The following is an 18,434-nucleotide window of genomic DNA, read 5'->3' as shown; positions in this document are numbered from 1 at the left end:
GGCTATTTCACTAATTTTCAGCAACATCACGTATCTCCTGTTGGGGAATTAACACATCATGCCTAATTTTATTGTGATGCCCCATTGGATGCTTTCTCAAATGCAACAAGGCTATCCAGATGTAAACACTGTCTGTGCAAAATAAGAAAATTTCGTCAACTTAAGTTATGGAAAAAAAACGCCAGATATTTTTAAAAAATTGTCACAAACAACAGTTCACACTCTCCCTCCCTCTATGAGTCTATAACAGTGTGGCAGCTATACTGTACAATTTTGAAGGCATTATTTTATCGCTTTTCATGATAAGCAAAAAAACAATAACGATTTTGACCGATAATACATTTTTATGTCAATATGATCCCTTATTTTTGCTTGACCTTGTGCAAAAAAAGTTCATTTTAGTGGGCATTTTTCAGCACAGCTTGCCTTATACTGAGCACTAGTTCTTCCTTTCCTTTACCTTGGTGTGGTTGTAGATCTCAACACAAGTTTCCGTGTTGATATTCTTGGAGCAGATGATCTCACAGTGCCTCTGCAGCGCTTCCAGCTGGAAGAACTTGGCGGCTGATAGAAGCTGGAAAAAAATACACATTTGAACTCAAATTGAAGCTCATATTTTTGGTTTGTATTTGATGGCAAACATTTCAGGATGTAAATGAGTGTAATTTTCACAGAAAAATAATGCAATATTCGTATTCAAAAAAGAAATTCAGTGCAATATATGAAGAAATTATTCACGATCAACAAAATCTGTGCAATATCAGTATTTCTTATATCAGTATTTTTATTCATGGAAGAATCTGTGCAATGCTGTTGATATACAAAATATTGTTATTTTCCACAACAAGAGGATTTTTGCCCGTGCATTATTTGAAAATCCACACATGGAAGAATCAGTACGTATGTATATTTTTGGTTTATTAGTATTGTCTTCTGGTGTTTCCTGCACTATCCTCACTATGGGATTAATAAAGGCTTATCTTATCTTATAGATTTATGTTTTAACTGTCCTACAAGTGTTTATTTTCCATGTGAACTCCCACCTCCATAACATCGGTGTTCCTGATGTGCAGAGCTTCTGTGCCTCCACAGTACAAATACTGCATCACCAGCTGATAAGAAGAGAAGAGAAAAAGAGGAATGAAACATACATTTGGAAAAAGGAAGGAGTCTGAATACGTGGCTTCCGTGTTATCAAAAAGTCTAAAAGTAATTACCTGAAAAATGTGATATTTGACATTGCTGATTTCAATGCATGTGTTTTCACCACAAGGTCTGTTTGCCAGCAGAGATTTGAATCTTGAGAGAAAGAAAAAGAGACAGAGGCTTGAAAAGAGAGAAATCACAGCCTTGGCCAGGAAAGATAAGCCATACTATAATTTAGTATTTGGTGCATACTCGCTCACTGAATGGGAAAGAACCTTAATCATTTACAGCAGCTTAAAATAAGGAGAGTGTTTTTGCTGCATTTTAAATGGTGTGTCTTCTGCTTTTAATCATTTAATGACAGGACTGATTAGTTGTCATCAAGGTAACTCGACACTGGAGGGAAATAGATGGAAGAAGACTTTATAGATCAACAAGATGTTACATACAATAGAGACATCATATCATTGCTACAGTAAACCCCATCTGAAGTCTTCATGGAGTCATCATGTTCATGTATGAATTCTCTGAAAGCAGTTTTTTTATAAGTACCTGTTGGAAGCAGTGAAGAGCAGGACTTTGTGGGCGTAAAAAGGCTTCCCCTCCACCAAAAAAGTCACATCGGACATCTCTTTGTTGTTCAGGAAGTGAGGATCTGAAAGACACGTGGCCAGAAAAACTTGATGTTTTTCTGATTGTCATAGAAAAAAAAGCACACGGGGTGTCCAACTTAGCCTTACCACCCATTCTAGACACTTTGCAGTTTTCTATTGCAGCCTGCAGGCACTAGATGGTGTGGTTTGCACCGTTATGCATTCACTCCAAAAACATACATAACAGTGGTGCTTTTATGCGTCTTTAATGCTGTATTTTTACATCGTTAAGCGTTAGAGAGTTTACAGCTGATGGTAAAGGCTCACCAAGCCGCGCCGTCTGCTTCCTCTTGATCTCGGCCAGTTTGGGGATGGGGTAGGGGCCGTAACACTGGGTGAAGATGGCAGACAGCTGCTGACTGATGACTTCATTCTGAGAAAACACACACAGAGTACCGAGAGAGGTGTGAGGAGAGTTCACGTTGAATGCACTGAGCTCAGCAATCATCCAGGAGTCCACGTTATGCAAGAACACGAGCCGCACAACGCCGCTCTCCTACACAAACAACCCCCGACGCAATTATCAGCACAGTGAGAGAGGTTAAACTTCTGGCTCGGCATTCGCTTTGTTCAAGCAGTTGTTCCAATAAGCCACGCTTTCATGGATACCTCACACCTTTGAAAGGGGACCAGATGAATATCAGACTTCTTTCTTAACACCCACAGTTCCTCAGAGATTACTGTAGCGCAGCGACAGGTTGAGCCACTGCAGGAGTGTGAGACAGAGAGAACAGACAGGAGAACAAGGTCTTCTTTACCCTTATTTCCAGCTTTTTCATTTGAGTGTGTGAAAACTCAAGGAGAAAGGAGAGGCAGCGGTTTACAACACCTCAAACCCCACATGAGCAGCCAGACTGTATGTATGACAGCAACAAATAGCTGTTAACAGCCCTCAGATAGATAGATAGATAGATAGATAGATAGATAGATAGATAGATAGATAGATAGATAGATAGATAGATAGATAGATAGATAGATAGATAGATAGATAGATAGATAGATAGATAGATAGAAAGATAGATAGATAGGTAGATAGATAGGACAAAAATTACCAAAATGAGATACAAAAATGAGACTAAATGACACAAAATAAAACATAAACTGATTATTAAAGACTAAATGGAACAAAAAAAACATAAATTGAGACACTAAGTGGCCCAGAGTCATCTCTGTGGCCCGAATCATGTCTGTTGACTAAAACAGCAAAAATGGGGCAAAAATGACCAAATTAAGACACAAAATTACCAAAATGAGACAGAAAAAAGACTAAAATGGAACAAAAATGCATAACTTGAGACATAAAATTACTGTTACGATAGACAAAAGAGCTAAAATGGGACATAAGTGAATAAAATGAGACACAGAAATGAGACTAAACTGCTAAAGTGAGATAGAAAATGACCAAAATGAGACAGAAAATGGACTACAATGAGATAAAAATGCATAACTTGAGACAATTTTCACTAAGATAGATAGATAGATAGATAGATAGATAGATAGATAGATAGATAGATAGATAGATAGATAGATAGATAGATAGATAGATAGATAGATAGATAGATAGATAGATGATGTGCAAACATTAAGAAGATAAGAGATAAAACTTGTAAACTTGCAAGATCAATTATATTTACTCTATACATTTTTACGGAATCTTTACCTTTTCAGTGGTATAATTTTGCTCTCTTTGGCCACAAACACTGATTTAAATGAAGTTTAGAGGAGATGAAGCTCTCAAAACCAAGCAACACATTACGCCTTAAAATATTACCATAAAGTGTACAGTAAGAGCTTCTGTAGAGACGGTGACAGAAATGAAGACAAAAACCTTTATGAGAGTAAGACAGATGAGCAAACTGTAAATTAATAAAATGAAGATAGAAAGATAAAAGGAATGATGTGCAAACCCCAAGATAAGACAAAAAAAACACATTTACTGAAACAAAACAAAGTATTAAATAAAATATTAAAATATGTAAACAGAGGGCAGTGACTTGTAACATCAGATACATTTAGTTATTGTACTTTTGTTAATAAAAACATTTTGGCCACAAAGACTAATTAAAATGAAATGTAGGGGAGGTAAATATTTTCCTGCGATGAAAACCTTCTTTATTCTTTATTAATATCATACACATATACAGTATGTTTAATATTGAACAACGGATTGAATGCAAATACCTACATCCAGAATCCAGCTAAATAATATATAGTTCTGATGAGTAAAGTTTAGACAAATATGTAACATAAATAACTAAATGTTAGCCAGAAACTGAATTTTAACCAGAAATATGAACACAGTTGTGATTTAAAGATGGAAGTGGACAATAAACATTTTTAGAAGGACAGGACATATCATTTTGTTAAAATGTTTTCTTTTGGAATTGAAAAAGTTTTCCCACAATGCCCACAAAGACTAATTTAAATGAAATTTAGAGGAGATAAATCTCTCTGTAATGAAAAAACTGTTTTGAAATATTTTACAAATATACTGTACATTCATGATTAAATATTTTGTGACACTAAAATATACATTTATGTTCTTTTATAGAAGATAAAATTAAAATATATCATATATCATTTGACTGATATGCAGTCAGAGTGTGAGAAAAAGTTTAAATAAAACCATATTTATGAATGTAGAAGAACGGGGCAAGTAAAGAGAAAAATATGAGAAAATTTGTTCTGTTTCTCAGAGTCCAAGATATAATAAATCAATAACATAGTTTTGAACTGCAGCTTCTGCATATGATGAGATAAAAGTCAGAATAGAAACAACCAAGTGTTTTTTTTATGGAATTAATCCCAATGTTGGCACCCTGTGTCCTTGACTGGCAAAAGATAAAACTGTCTTGTAGAATTGTTCATTTATAGTGAAAAGAAATCATTCAGGTGACATTTTTCTTCCAAAAAATTAACATCTGAACAACTGGACACGAGCTCATGAGTTGATATGAGTGTAGAAATATTTCATCTTTCTATCAGTGATGATGTAACCGTCTATATCTGCTGTTACTGAAACATAGAACACAAATAATGCTGATTTTTAATGACTTAAAACAAAAGATAGTAAATAATAAATCATGTTGAAATATGTTTAGAATGTTAACCTTTAATTCAACCTTTTTATCTTTGTCAAAATACAGTTGCAAATGTGTTTTAATTTCAATCTTTTGATGTAAAAAGCACATCAATTTTCTTTCGTTCACAGTTGAAGAGTTTGAATGGCATTTTAAATAAGACCTGTGGCTTCAGTCTATTTTAGTGAGTTTTTTGTGCCCGTATGTTACCTAGAAACCAATTTGAAACTAAAACACTGGTAATATGCACACAGGTTGCTGTTTAAAAGCATAAGTGGACACGAGACATTTCTGAGATAAATAAATGAAGTAGTAATTTCCATAATCTGCACATTAAGTTCTTTCATACTGACGCCCGTCGATGTCGGAGATAAAGATTAAAACTCACGTAAGCGAGACAGACGAGCAGATTGTACATTACTTAAATCAAATAAAGATAAATAGATGCTTTGATTCAACTGAAATGCGTGGAGCGGAACTTTGTGAACTTAAGTCCAAACTAAAAACTAAGTTGCTGAGTGAAGGTTTAAGTGAGGCGAGGCAGCAGACTGTCTGGCGGAAGAAAGACGAATGAGCTGCACCTTGATGTCTCCGGTCCTCAGGGTGCTGCAAACAGTGCCAGAGGTCCCCGAGGCCCCGGCAGGGACCAGGGTTACTGACCATCCATCAGCCAGGACACAGACAAGGACTGACACCGCAGCAAATCACTGAAGCCTGGCGTGGACTGAAGAGTGTGTGTGTGTGTGTGTGTGTGTTAGAGAGCGGTGCTGTTGATGCATGTGAGTCTCTGCTTGTGTGTTTTATTTATGTGAATGTGTGCAGAGCTTTTTTTTTTTTGTCTTATATCAGCACTGACAGCAAAACTCATCACGCCAGCAGGGCAGAGGAGACCAAATTTCAGGTAACTGATATTGAGTAGGCCTCCGAGCCTCTGTCAGTCTGCGTGATGCTGATGATCCGACTGTGTGAAGACGATCATACAGCCGTGGATCACTGAACACAGCAGACATACGTGACCAAAGACGGGTCATTACGTCTCAAATCATCACATTTTTAGAACAATTTCTGCTGATTTGTCAGAAATTTTTCATCATAAACTGCAAATATTTACAGATATTGAAATTTTAGCTTTATTTGTTTGCTTTTGTGCTTTTGTTTTTGCAGACTGACCTCAAAAAGTAAAAGTTAATGTGTATTTATAGTAACTGCTTAAGATTTAAGCTTCAAGCATCTCTTCCAATAAGTTTATAATTTCAATAAGTATAATTGGTAACAGTTTACTCTGTTTCTCCAGCCCGAAAAGTGGTGTCCAAAAATTAAAAATATGGCCATATAGAAAAATAAACATAAAAGTATATTTTATATAATTATATTATATATTATTAGAATTGTAATATTTATGGTATTGTGTTAATATCTGCTCAATCAGTTAGAAAGTTTAACAAAAATAAAATATTATCTTATTCTTATTCTTTTTTGATTTTGTTTTGTATTATTGTGACATGCAGCTACAAAAAGTTCACAAAACTTCACTATTTTACCTCTGTCTTATAATTTTTTAATTATTGTGTGCTTAAACATTGGACTTTTCATGACATCTTCACTTTGTTTTCTGATTTCAATTCACCTACAATCAGAGAGTATTTGATCTACTCCAGTATTGCAGATTTTAAATTAACAGCATAATGAGAAATAACAGTGAAGATTTCAGGTTTTTAATCTTTAATAGCTTGTATGATATTGAGGTTAACCTCAAATTTGAATTTAAAAAAAAAAAAAAAAAAAAAACATGTTAAAAGTGGGTTGGAAGGCAGTTATTAAAATTTAGCATTTGGTATATCAATCTAAAATTTCACAGATATCATTTTAAATATCTATAGATTTGATAAAAACGTTTCAAGTAAATCAGAGACAGGTTGACCCAGATGTAAATGTTGTGATTTTATCTCTACCTTGCTGGCTCTGAGGATCTGGAACATGAGAGGAAGGCCGTGTGTGATGAGCTCCTCGGTGTACTCCTCCTCCTCAATGCAGCTGAACTCCTTCAGCAGACCCTGGATCAGCGGCCGACGGTGCTGATGGAAACACGTACGCAGAGACTCCATCCAAGTGTGCAAAGTCCACGGGATCCCTGGAAAACAGCCAAAAACATAAATGAGACACCGTAAAAAGTGAAAATGCATTCACATGATTTAGAGGCTGTTTAGACGAACCCACCGAGGCTCCGAATGTCTATGGTGATGTCTACGTGCCCATGTTCTGAACTGTGGTACATGGCTTCTTTCAGGGCTTTAACTTTGGCCTTTCCGGTTCGGATCAGGTCCATCTGAGACGGACTTCTGCCTTCCAGCTCCGAACCTTCAGCCAGGATCTCTTCCAATGACAAGACGTCAGTTTTTCCTTTCTCTGTGTGGGACAACAGCTTACGGAACACATTTCTGCAAGAACGAAAGCAACAAAAACAAAAAAGAATCTGAATCTGATTAGTCTGCACAGGCTATATTATTTACCAGATATCAGTTTGTGTCTGCATCACAACAATAAAGGAAATGGATGCTTTTATATCAATAAAACACACTGCAGTGTTTTGAAAGTGATATGATCGCTACTGAATTAGAGTCATTACTGCGATAGTCTGCTGGCAATCTGCAATTTGATATGCCTGGATTTTCATTAAAAAGTAGAATTAAATAAACGAATGCTTTGTGAACATTGAAAAACAACACAGTGAAAAAAACAACCTTCAGGGGGAAAAAAACACTCACTTTACACAAATAGGCACTAAAACAAAGAGTTTTATATTAGTATATTCAGCGGTAAATACCTTCACCTGACTTGAGTGAAGCGACTGTATGAAATCACACTCTAAACTCGTGTATTAATAGTTGGCACCTGAATCATGCATGCTGTTGGCCTACAGCTCAAAAATATGTAGCTGGTCGGTCAAATATAGCTGGTGAACGGCTGCCAAAGAGAGTTAGATACGCTGGTGCTAGATGTGAAATCACACAACAAACAAATACTCATCACGAAGAGGTAATGGTTTATTTTAGAGGTCTATATATCAGAGTAATTTCACATCATTTCCCAGAAGGTTCCTGGAAACTATGATGCAATCTGGTTTGCATACACAGGATTTTAATTTGCAAACTTCTGATTACTGAATTGCAATTAATTTCTAGCAGAACACAGAGAGTGATTTAGGTGAGACAGCAAGATATTTAAACATGCAAAAATATAAAATCCAGATCAATGTGTAAAATAAAACCGTATTAAAGGCATTCTATACATATGCTTATGTGTTATTAACATAAAGTTAAAACTAACCAATCATACGACTTCCAATTAACTGAATGCAAATTGAGCTTTAGTTTGAGAAGCTCTAAAGAGGTAATTTGTTACATTGCACACCGAAAAGGTTTTCTATTTTGTTAATTCTTTACATTTCCATCTGGAAAATCATTCCTAAATTTAGTCAGGAACAGCTGCAAGGTAAAAGGCAAAAATAGACAAACTTTTGGATTGAAGTACAATCATTTTCTGTCACCACAACACCAGGAAATAACGAGATTTGAAAAACTCTAACAAAAATGGACATTTTTACTTTCTAATCGAAACTGTAAACTAGCGATAAATAAAAGCCTTGTGGCAAGAAGTCAGTAAACACTGATGTTACTGAACCTGGTCTAAATACATCCCCAACAAAGGCTACAGATGTTGCAGCTGTAGTCGTACACGGCAGCTGTTTTTACATTCAGCCTGTTTCTGGCTCTGGGACCTTTATTGTGGAAGAGGGTAAGTCATGCATTTAAGATAGCTGCGGAGGGTTTTTAATCTCGGTAAAGTTCCATTTTAAACAAACAAAAAACAACTTCGAGGAGGAACAACAGGAAGACAAGAGGAATTTATTCGTGCAGTAAATCAGTTCAGCAGCTGAGGTTTCAATTTCGTGGACGTGCTCTGTTGAGCTTGTGTTTGTACATAAACAGGATTATATGCAGAATACACATGGAGACGAGCTGAGCGTGTTGTGTATTTCCTGTTTATTCACTTGTAAGTGTGATGATTGAACATGAATGCGTGTGTGTTGCCTACCTGTGTCCGTGGGCCGCTGCCAGGCTGTAGGAGTTCATGTCTCCCTGCGGTGCTGTAGAAATGCCATTACGGTACATGGTTCCCACCATGGGGTCAGCCCCCCGCTCCAGCAGCAAACTCACCAGCTCAAAGTTACCTGAATGAAAAAAAACACAAACAAACACAGTAAGATTAAACCAGAATGAGACAGAGAGAAAGAGGAGAGTGATGCACATCATTTGTTCTGCACTCGTGAATCTATTTGTCTTCATTTTTCGAGCCCTGTGGGATAAATAAGCCTCAGTAAGTCAGGCTGTGATGGTGCTGATGGTCAAGTGTTGCTATGGAGCTGGTTATCAGTGGCCAGCTGCTGTCAGTGTGAGGCAGCTTGGTTGGACGGGAGGCAGAAGAGTCCTGCTGCGTCTCCGTACCTGCAGCAGCAGCCAGCTGCAGCGGCGTCTCCGTGTAGTTCTCCATCCCATCCTGCAGGGATCCCTCCACGTTGGCTTTGGCATCCAGCAGCAGCTGCATGTGGTGGTGGTGGTGGTGGTGGTGGTGGTGGTGGGGGGACACGGGTGAGGGGAGGGTGAGGAGGAAAGGAAGAGTGGTAGATATGAGCTTCAATCATCTTGAGCAAATCTGACTTTTCCACTGCTAATTTAAAACACTGCAGCCAACTCTTTTTTGGGGGGAAACACACTTGATTGCTTCTTGGTGAGAAGATTAGCTATTAACTTAACACCAGCACTGGCATATGAAGCTGCAGCAACAAATCAAAGCATTTTTACATTCAGTTTTAGATATCATATAAAAATAAGTGAGTTTTTTTATAGCACTTTTGTAACCTTCAGCTCAAGGTTTCATCTGTAAGCTGAATGTAAGCTGAGCTCCAGCTACATAAAGACATCAGACCGTTCAATCTGGTCATCTAACTCCACATGAGAAAAAAATAACAAAGAAATCTTTTAACATAGGCTAATATTTTATATGTGAATAAATCTATTACAACAGCAACTTTTATTGTGGTAGAGGGAAAGATATATATAGAAAGATATAGATGTTACAAAGGCTCTAAAGCATGCTTCATTGTCCAATATTATGTATTTCTTTTGCATTTCTTGTTTTTGCTGTTTTCGCATTTCGGTTTTTTACAAAAATAGGAATAAAGATATAGTAAAATACAAATATTTTAAAAAAATAGGTAAATGAACAATAAAAATCTATCAAAAAGACACTCCCAGGAATAAACTCCTTTATATTTTGCTATCTAGTACATTTACTTTTGTGCAATATTTCAATTTCATGTGCAACATTTTAATTTCATGTGCAAATTTTCACTTTCATGTACAACAGGTGTGATATTACTTCCCTGACTCAGTATAATTTCCAGGATTACTTCTTATTTTTCTATTCTGCAGCCTTGTTTCAGCATACTTACTGTAATTTCATTAATGTATCATATTTACATCCTATTAGGCATTGCATTTCCAAATATTATTTTGTTTTCTGAGCAAAATCTGAAAAAAGGGGTTCAGAATAGTAATGAATGACTCGGCCGACATTTGAAATCATGTCCAATCTTCTTCAATCTCTATCCTTCATCTATTTTTTTTAAAATTAAACACTGAGTGTAATGTACAAAGTGAAATGAAAAAAGTCTTGAATGATTTCTCTCTGTCCTCTTCCCAAATTCCAAAGAATGCTTCCAGAAATCCCTATTAGACTAAAGTGCTCCTTCAGTTCCTTAAATAAAGTGGTCCTCTTTTAAGTATACAACACTGCTCGTTAAATTGTCTGAGAGATATTTATTATTAATAAATGATAGTGCAAATCTGTCTGGGGAACAATATTTTTCATGACTGGGAGAAGGAACAAGAACAAACTTCTGAATCTTATAAGGTTGCATTTAAAATGAAATGATTACATATTTAATGAAGATATATTACATGATTTATTTTAACTTCATTGTTTCTTTATTCCTCGGAGACCAAATTGAAGAGTCACGTGGCTTAACCATTTTCCATTAGGACTTAATGATTCAAAATCCAATGGACAGATCACTTAGAGGGCAAACGGAATTAGTTAAATTAGTTCAATAACAATTAGGCTGCTGTTTCCACTTTCCACTGGCTGAATGCAGTCTTATCCACTGGATCAAAAGTGCAAATGGACAGGAGGGAAGAACGTTCTGACCTAAAGAGTGACTTTCTTTTAACATCATAAGATCAAATCTGACATCACAGAAAAATAAAGTACCATTCAAAAGTTTGGAGTCACTTAGAAACATCCCTATTTTTTATTCAGTGAAGATAACATGAAATTAATCAGAAATACAGTGTAGACATTGTTAATGTGGTAAATGACTATTCTAATGGAATATCTCCATAGGGGTACATAGGAACATTTCCAGCAACCATCACTCCTGTGTTCTAATGCTACATTGTGTTAGCTAATGGTGTTGAAAGGCTCATTGATGATTAGAAAACCCTTGTGCAGTTATGTTAGCACCTGGATAAACGTGTATTTTCACGGAAAACGTGAAATTATCTGGGTGACCTCAAACTTTTGAACAGGCGTATATTTAAAATAAAGAGAAACAGGAGAAAACTCGTCGTGGTGAACATTTACCAGAAGCTTTTGATGATAAAGAAAAACATGACAATGATGACCAACCATGAGCTGAAGCACAACAAGAGGTCATGATGAGAGAATCACAGGTGAGGAAGGACGTCACTACCTGCACCACAGGTACATGTCCGTGCAACACAGCGAAAGTGAGGGGCGTCGCCTGCCGAGTTTCAGGAAAGACTGAGGGGTGCTTGTGCACTGAGTTTGGCACCTGGGGAAGGGGGACACAGGTGGGTGGGTTCAGGTAGGCAGGGAGGGGAGGGACAAAGGTGAGGGAGAGAGATACCAAACCATTAAAACGACTACCTGGCCTGCTACACGGAGCACAAAGATAAGCAGCAGCAGCAGGGAGGGAGAAAGGGGGGAGACAGGAAGCTCTACAGGAGAGTAATTAAGCAGGAACCCCGGGGCTGCAGAGGACATCCTGTCACCGTGTTCGCCGTCTAATGAACACGACGGATTGATCTGTCTTGTTAGGTCTCGTCCTAATGGTTTCGCTGTGATCTTTCCGCCCTCCACTGTGGGTTCCTCTGACCTCTCTAAGGCTCATCTCTCCGCTCAGACTAACCAAACGAAAGCACAACATACAAGAGACACAGCCGCACGACAGCAAAGCACAAAGGCACGGGATTTTCTCCTCAGGCTGTTTCGGGAAACAAGGGAGGGAGAAGAGACACATGCAACGTTTCACTTTTCTTCTGTTTTTATTGGTGTCTGAATCAGAGAATGAAATCAGACTGTAAATTTCACCAATAAAGAATCGCGTTTCTTGTCTGTAATAAATTTAAACCAGAGTCAAATCCAAGATGCATGGAATGAATCTGGGAAGCCTTTGCATTTCAGTCGACAGCGCTTTGTGCTTTGGCCAGGGGTCATGAGCGCACCGCAAATCAACTCTGACACAATAGCTGATGGGACATGTCGCTGAAGTGACTAACGAAGATCAGGATCATGAGGCTCTAACTGAGCGACCTCTCTGGCGTCGGCGTGGGATGCCATCTCGATTCCCTGCCGACTCTGTGAGGAATTCAGTTTGCTTTAAGTCAGCTGATCTTGGTTTTTTTTTGCTGTTTTTTTTTTCCTGACACAGAAATAAAAAACAGACTCAGCAGCAAATCTCTGTCACGTTTCAGGCTTGAAAATGCTCAAACTGAAATTCACTGGCCTCATGATTCTCACCTCTTGAACATTTAGCGGCATGACACATGGGGGAGAACGAGAGGAGATGAAGGACGACATGTCTGGTTTTCTCCAATTCGACACCACACAAATGATGACATACAAACTGACTGCAAAATTACTTTACTAACGCTGTCATTTTTTTAAACCCTTCACACTTTAAATTCTCCATACCGTTGGAGGCAAACGTTACAAAGTCTTGTCAACACCTCTCACCTGTCATGAAACCCACTCCTTCTCAGCCTGGCCTGCTTCTGTCATGAGTCAATGATTCATTCCACTAACGCTGAAGAGATCAACTTTATAATGCGAAAAATGTCTCTTTATTCTAAAGTTGTGCTGACTTTGACTTCTACCTAAAGAGATGTATTCTCACCACTGACCTCGCTGTTAATATCTGCCCCCGCATCCAGCAGCATCTGCACCATGGCCTCGTCTCCACGGACACAAGCGTACATCAGCGGAGTCATCCCCTTTATGAGCACAGGCACAGAGAGCAATAACCATTTAAAATGTAGTCCTTCATTTTATTAACCCTCGTGTCGTCCGGTCGGTCAAATTGACCCATTTTAAAGTTTGAAAATGTGGAGGAAAAAAATACATTTTCACTGAAACTTTCGATGTCCACATTTTCAACATTTTGGGGAAATTTTTGAACATTTTTTGGTGGAAAAAAATCCACCAAAAAGATTACCAAAATCCAGCGAAATTTGCTGGATTTTGGTTGATTTTTTTGCTGAATGTTCTTAAAGAAAATATTAAAAGTTTTACTGATTATACATGTTATCTTTTTAGATATTTTTAGGAATTTTTTTTTGGAAGATTTTTACTAATTTTTTGAAAATATTTATAAGAATTTTCTTGCCAAAACTTGGGGGATTTTTTAAAATAAAACTTCTATTCTAAGGGAAATTTTGAAGGAATTATTGGAATTTTCTTCCTGAAGGTTTTGCAAATTTTTTTGCTGAACTTTTGGATTTATTTTCATACAAGGTAATAATATATTTTGCTGCCTGTAAATGAAGACAACAGGAGGGTTAAATCACCAAACAGCATCGGCAAAAACTCCACATTTCTACATTAAAATATTTTATTGAGGAAGTGCAGCGCTCCACGGTGACTTTCTGCAACTAAGAAATGTGAACATAACTTCAACTCCATGCCCTTTGCTCTCTGTTCTTTATTATTAAGTAGCACCTGTATTCTCGACAGCTTCAATCCAGTGGACTTGGGTCTGATGAGAGAAATATTCTGCTATTGATGAAATTTTTAAAGGATACTGTGCGACTCTGTGAGAGCTCAGGGCCGTCTGAGATACGAGCAGGAGGCCATCTGACAGAAACCTGCAGTGCTCTGTATTTGAACTACATGTTGATTTTCCCATGAAAAAACATGAGATACACTTGCAGTAGTCTCCTGGTGATTTACTGCACTGGAGGTGGTAGTCATGATATAATGCAGAGCTCCTGCTGCAGGAAAAATATGTCAGAATAAGATTTAATATGTAGGACCGCCTTTCCGCTCACAGGTGAAGAAGCCTCAGTTTACAGAGCAAACAAATATCTTCCACAGGTGGCTGAGTAGATACACGTGTGTGTTTTGTGTCTCAGAGTGTGAATGCGCCTGCACATGCATTATTTAATATGTTGACCGTGTCTCTAACCTGCTCACTCATGCTGTTGATACCATCCGGACCGAGCAGGTTGACAGCCTGCTTCACCAGGTCTGTGCGTCCACAGCTGAGCATACGGAAGCCCAAGTCCTGCAGGAACTTCGCCTCAGTGGAGGCAGCATCCAGTTTCCTCGAGGCACAGAAGCAGTCATCCGTTCTGAAGGGCAAAGCACACAAAGTGATTCACAGCACAGGCTGACTGTTGTGACGGCTCAAAAAGCAGCATGTTTCCACCTAAACGCCTGACCAGCTTTATTCTTTCACACTGCAGGGAAGCGCATGAGAAGTATGCATGTCTTTTCTTTGCTTGTGATGAAGAAAACAGCACACCATTTGCTATATGTACCTTCTAGTGTCACTCCATTCCATTTCCCACAATTCTTTTATCTTTTGCGATTTGTTACTGTCAGTCGTCCTCGTACCTTTTATTGTTGCACCTTTGCTATTTGCATCTGTCTGCCAGATCTCTTGATTCAACCACCTTTTGTTCTGTTGTCTTACTCTCTGTTACTGATTAGCAACCATACGCAAATCAACCACTATTTACCCTTGCATTTACATACAGCCCCCTCCCTACTCTCTGACCATCTCTGACATCTCTGCAGATGTTCTTGGTGGGCTTACCTTCACAGCCCACCGTATGCCGGAATACCAACAAACACCTCACTACAGCAAGCTTCGAAGGACTAAGAGTGAAATTGCTTCAGCACTGTTTGTTTGTTTGTGGGTTCAGATGGAGAGGTTGGAAGCAGACACACACACATGTTCTGCAGCCTAAAGGGAAGCACACTCCTCACGGCCCTACCGGAGCTGGCGAGGCTCACAGTCCACTCCAGGCAGCAGCAGCCTGGCAGCCTGCCGAACATCATCGCTGTCCACAGAGAAGCTGCGTCTGTGCTCGGTGTGGACCACGGCCACACGCACCCACTCCATCAGCGGCGGCAGCACCATGAACGGCCTGTAGGGGGAGATAGAGGCACATGTGGACACAGTGAACTTCAATCACGCTCACTACTTAGTGTGCCCAGGCGCTTGCAAGAAAAATCCACCTAATGCAGAATTTGCATGTGTTATTTTGGAGATAGCGCCTGGTGCAGCGGATGTTTGAGAACAGGATGAACTCCTGGCTAGAAAATGAAATTAAAGACCTTAAATCAGCGAGCCACAGAGACACTTGAATGTGAGAAAATCTAGGAGGGAAAAATCTTATCTTAGATTGTAGACCAAGTTAACTCTGTTTCAGACACTCATTTCAGACGCAGACTTGTATTCACTCGCTATGTTTTTAATCCAGTCACTACTGCTCCTGATCTAGAGGACTACAGCAGCATTTTATCCATATAAACCCACTTAATGCAGTGCAACACATGCATAATGCATATATGATGTAAAAACGCATTGTGATGGTGAAACAGTTCTATCAATTACATGTATCAGCACAATACTGTAAAAGGTCAAGTATTCAAATGGGTTTGCCTTTAATCAGTTTTGCACAACATTCCAAGCAGAATGTCAGCAGAATGAACCGACTTACTGCACAGAAACATACAGTATTCATGAAAGCTCGCTGCTTCTCTGAAATGAACAGATTCTTTGGTATTTTTGAATTCGGCTGCACTGACAGAGGCAGGAAACAACCATCACACAGTCGATCGCAGCAGCATTTCAAGTTGCACACAAGAAACAGAACCGCAGTCTGGATTACCAAGCAGGTCCAGAAAGCCCCAGGTTTACTCCATATCATTAGGGTCTGCTTAATCACATTCATGTTAAATTTGTTATAAATTTTCATCACCTGAAGTACAATATCAGCTATTATGACTCCTTCATCTCATCTCGAAGGGAGACTCATTATCTAGTTTTAAGATCAGAACTGCTTCAGTTTGCACTGTGATCATCATCATCTTCTATTTCTTTCTTTGCATCAAGTAATTAACACAAAGAAAACCTCAGGCATGCTGTTATTATTCCATCATAAACATACTCTATGCTCAACCTTTGTATCTCCACTTGATGTGACTGTTGTTTTCTTTAATAATCTCCTGACCGTTCAGTGTATAAAATGTCAGGAATGCTGAGAAACGTCCATCATTATTCCCTGAAATGCTGCTCTTCTTGCATGTAAAATAAGTAAAAGGCAATAACTATGAGGATGAACAAATTAAAAAATCTTCTCCTCCCATCTGCCTCTCTGTTCCCCTCATCCTGCGTCAGTGTTTACTGCAGTCACATGGACTCCATATGCATGAAGATACATATGCACGATGCTGCATTTTGACCTTCATTACTGTACTTACAGCATGTTACGGATATAAATACACACGTTCTTCACTTAAGCAAAACAATGAGCTATTATAAATACATTATGCAAAACATACCTGCACTCTCCACACTCTCTGGAAGCTTCAGAAGACTTTGTTAAATAATATGATGAGACAAGTAAAGCCTTCTGACTGCTGGTGTAGCACAGCAGGGGGGCATTTATTGTAACGCATCGCACACAGGTATGAAAATAAATTATATATATATGAGATTTAAAGAAAAAATATATTTAAATGCAAACTGATTTAAATAGAATATGTCAAATTTGAATTTTTTTTACAGACTGTATGTTCTTAATCATGCAAAACAGTATTCAGATCATAGGATTTCAGAATAAAAGCATCTGTTGGAGAGTGCTACTGAATAAATAAGGCGCTCATGTGTTTTGTATGAGCTGTCAAATATATATGCACTTGATGAAACTCCACTGGGATTTGCTGATCAGTGTCAATGCCAGTCTAAAAAGGATGCCTTGACGCCTTGACTGTTCTTGACACGTGCTCCGTTCACGTGTCACTCATTACCGCTGCTCCGAGTTGACGGGAGAGGCTTTTTTCTCTTTTAATTACAGTTTGATACGCTTTTGTTTTACTCACTTCAAAGGAGCCTGACCTGCAGCCACGTGACGCTACTGGTTCCATGGACTTCATTAAAAGCAGCGCACGACACCTAATCAAGAGGCAGCGAACGTATAATGGCAATACATTCCTTCACATGCCCAGTGGAAACTCTGGTTCACAAGCAGTTCAAGGTCTCACTGCTTCCATGCAATGCGATTTCAAGAACTGCAATAAAGTGCACAGACATTCCTGAACTAAATGAGGAATTGCAATTGCAGGGATTTCCCTCATTTTTGACTCCGGTGTTCAACATGATTTAAAAACAAAACAGGCATGAATTTGGGTTGCTAATGGTGATTTGAGCTGAAGCAGACGTGACACCTGGGACGCACATTAGCTGATAAATTGCTCTGCTGCAGGTGATAAACTCCGGAGCCCCAGAGGACGGCTGCTCAGGCTCAACTATCAGCACTGTTTCCCGCCTCTGCTGCCAGCTAAAAGGGGTTTCCACCAAACTGGAGGAACACAGAGCGAGCAAAAACAGGAAAAAGAAAAAGAAACAGCTCATAAAATCGGCTGAAAATTTGTTTCACGAGCAGAAACAGCGAATATTGTGAGAATTGCTCTGTGCTTTAGAGAAAACTTGTCCAAAGACTACAGGATGATAGATCAGGGGTCTTAGCACCATGGAAAAATGGTCTAATCCTGATGTCATTCGCACATAAGTCCTACAACCACGTCAGTGGTGGTGACTATCGATACCGACATGTGTGTGCTTGCCTCCTTCCTGCCACCGCTCAGGTCACCCAGAGGGCTCGCTCAAGTCGCCAATAAGTTGACGACTAACTTATATAAAACTGAGCTGCTCTCCTTCCAGAGGAAACATCTGGTGTGCCATTTCGGCTCTGAGCACAGTATGCAGAGGTACTCAGTTGCTGCGCTGTGATCTCTGCAGCTCTGCAAAGAAGCAGGAATTTTTCTCACTGAGCTCTCTCGGCATTTCTTCATTATTTTCCCTGAGCACATTAAAGAAATGCAATAGTACAAAATGAGGTGAAAAGGCCTGACAGGATAATCAATGCTTTATGTTTCTTTCTTTGTGAGATTATATAGCCTTAAA

The 18,434-nt window shown here is 38.7% G+C and overlaps 1 protein-coding gene across 3 annotated transcripts in view; it reads right to left on the bottom strand.

The window, feature by feature from the left end:
- Positions 1 to 18,434, bottom strand: part of btbd11b (BTB (POZ) domain containing 11b) — a 94,175-nt gene that overhangs the window by 1,574 nt on the left and 74,167 nt on the right. For 2 of the 3 annotated variants that reach the window (XM_055007313.1, XM_055007307.1), the window contains exons 4-16: positions 15,238 to 15,390; positions 14,424 to 14,589; positions 13,144 to 13,233; positions 11,691 to 11,792; positions 9,385 to 9,478; positions 8,975 to 9,110; positions 7,097 to 7,317; positions 6,832 to 7,010; positions 2,067 to 2,172; positions 1,699 to 1,801; positions 1,218 to 1,299; positions 1,044 to 1,112; positions 461 to 574 (exon numbers count right to left, since the gene is read on the bottom strand). In XM_055007313.1, the coding sequence (XP_054863288.1) occupies positions 461 to 574; positions 1,044 to 1,112; positions 1,218 to 1,299; positions 1,699 to 1,801; positions 2,067 to 2,172; positions 6,832 to 7,010; positions 7,097 to 7,317; positions 8,975 to 9,110; positions 9,385 to 9,478; positions 11,691 to 11,792; positions 13,144 to 13,233; positions 14,424 to 14,589; positions 15,238 to 15,390 (1,615 nt within the window). The remainder of the gene's footprint in view (positions 1 to 460; positions 575 to 1,043; positions 1,113 to 1,217; positions 1,300 to 1,698; positions 1,802 to 2,066; positions 2,173 to 6,831; positions 7,011 to 7,096; positions 7,318 to 8,974; positions 9,111 to 9,384; positions 9,479 to 11,690; positions 11,793 to 13,143; positions 13,234 to 14,423; positions 14,590 to 15,237; positions 15,391 to 18,434) is intronic. The other variant, XM_055007310.1, reaches the window with a different exon arrangement.

The sequence above is a fragment of the Amphiprion ocellaris genome, chromosome 3 (assembly GCF_022539595.1).
Source record: "Amphiprion ocellaris isolate individual 3 ecotype Okinawa chromosome 3, ASM2253959v1, whole genome shotgun sequence".
NCBI classification, from domain to species: domain Eukaryota; kingdom Metazoa; phylum Chordata; class Actinopteri; family Pomacentridae; genus Amphiprion; species Amphiprion ocellaris.
This window is presented reverse-complemented; position numbering and strand designations above follow the sequence as displayed.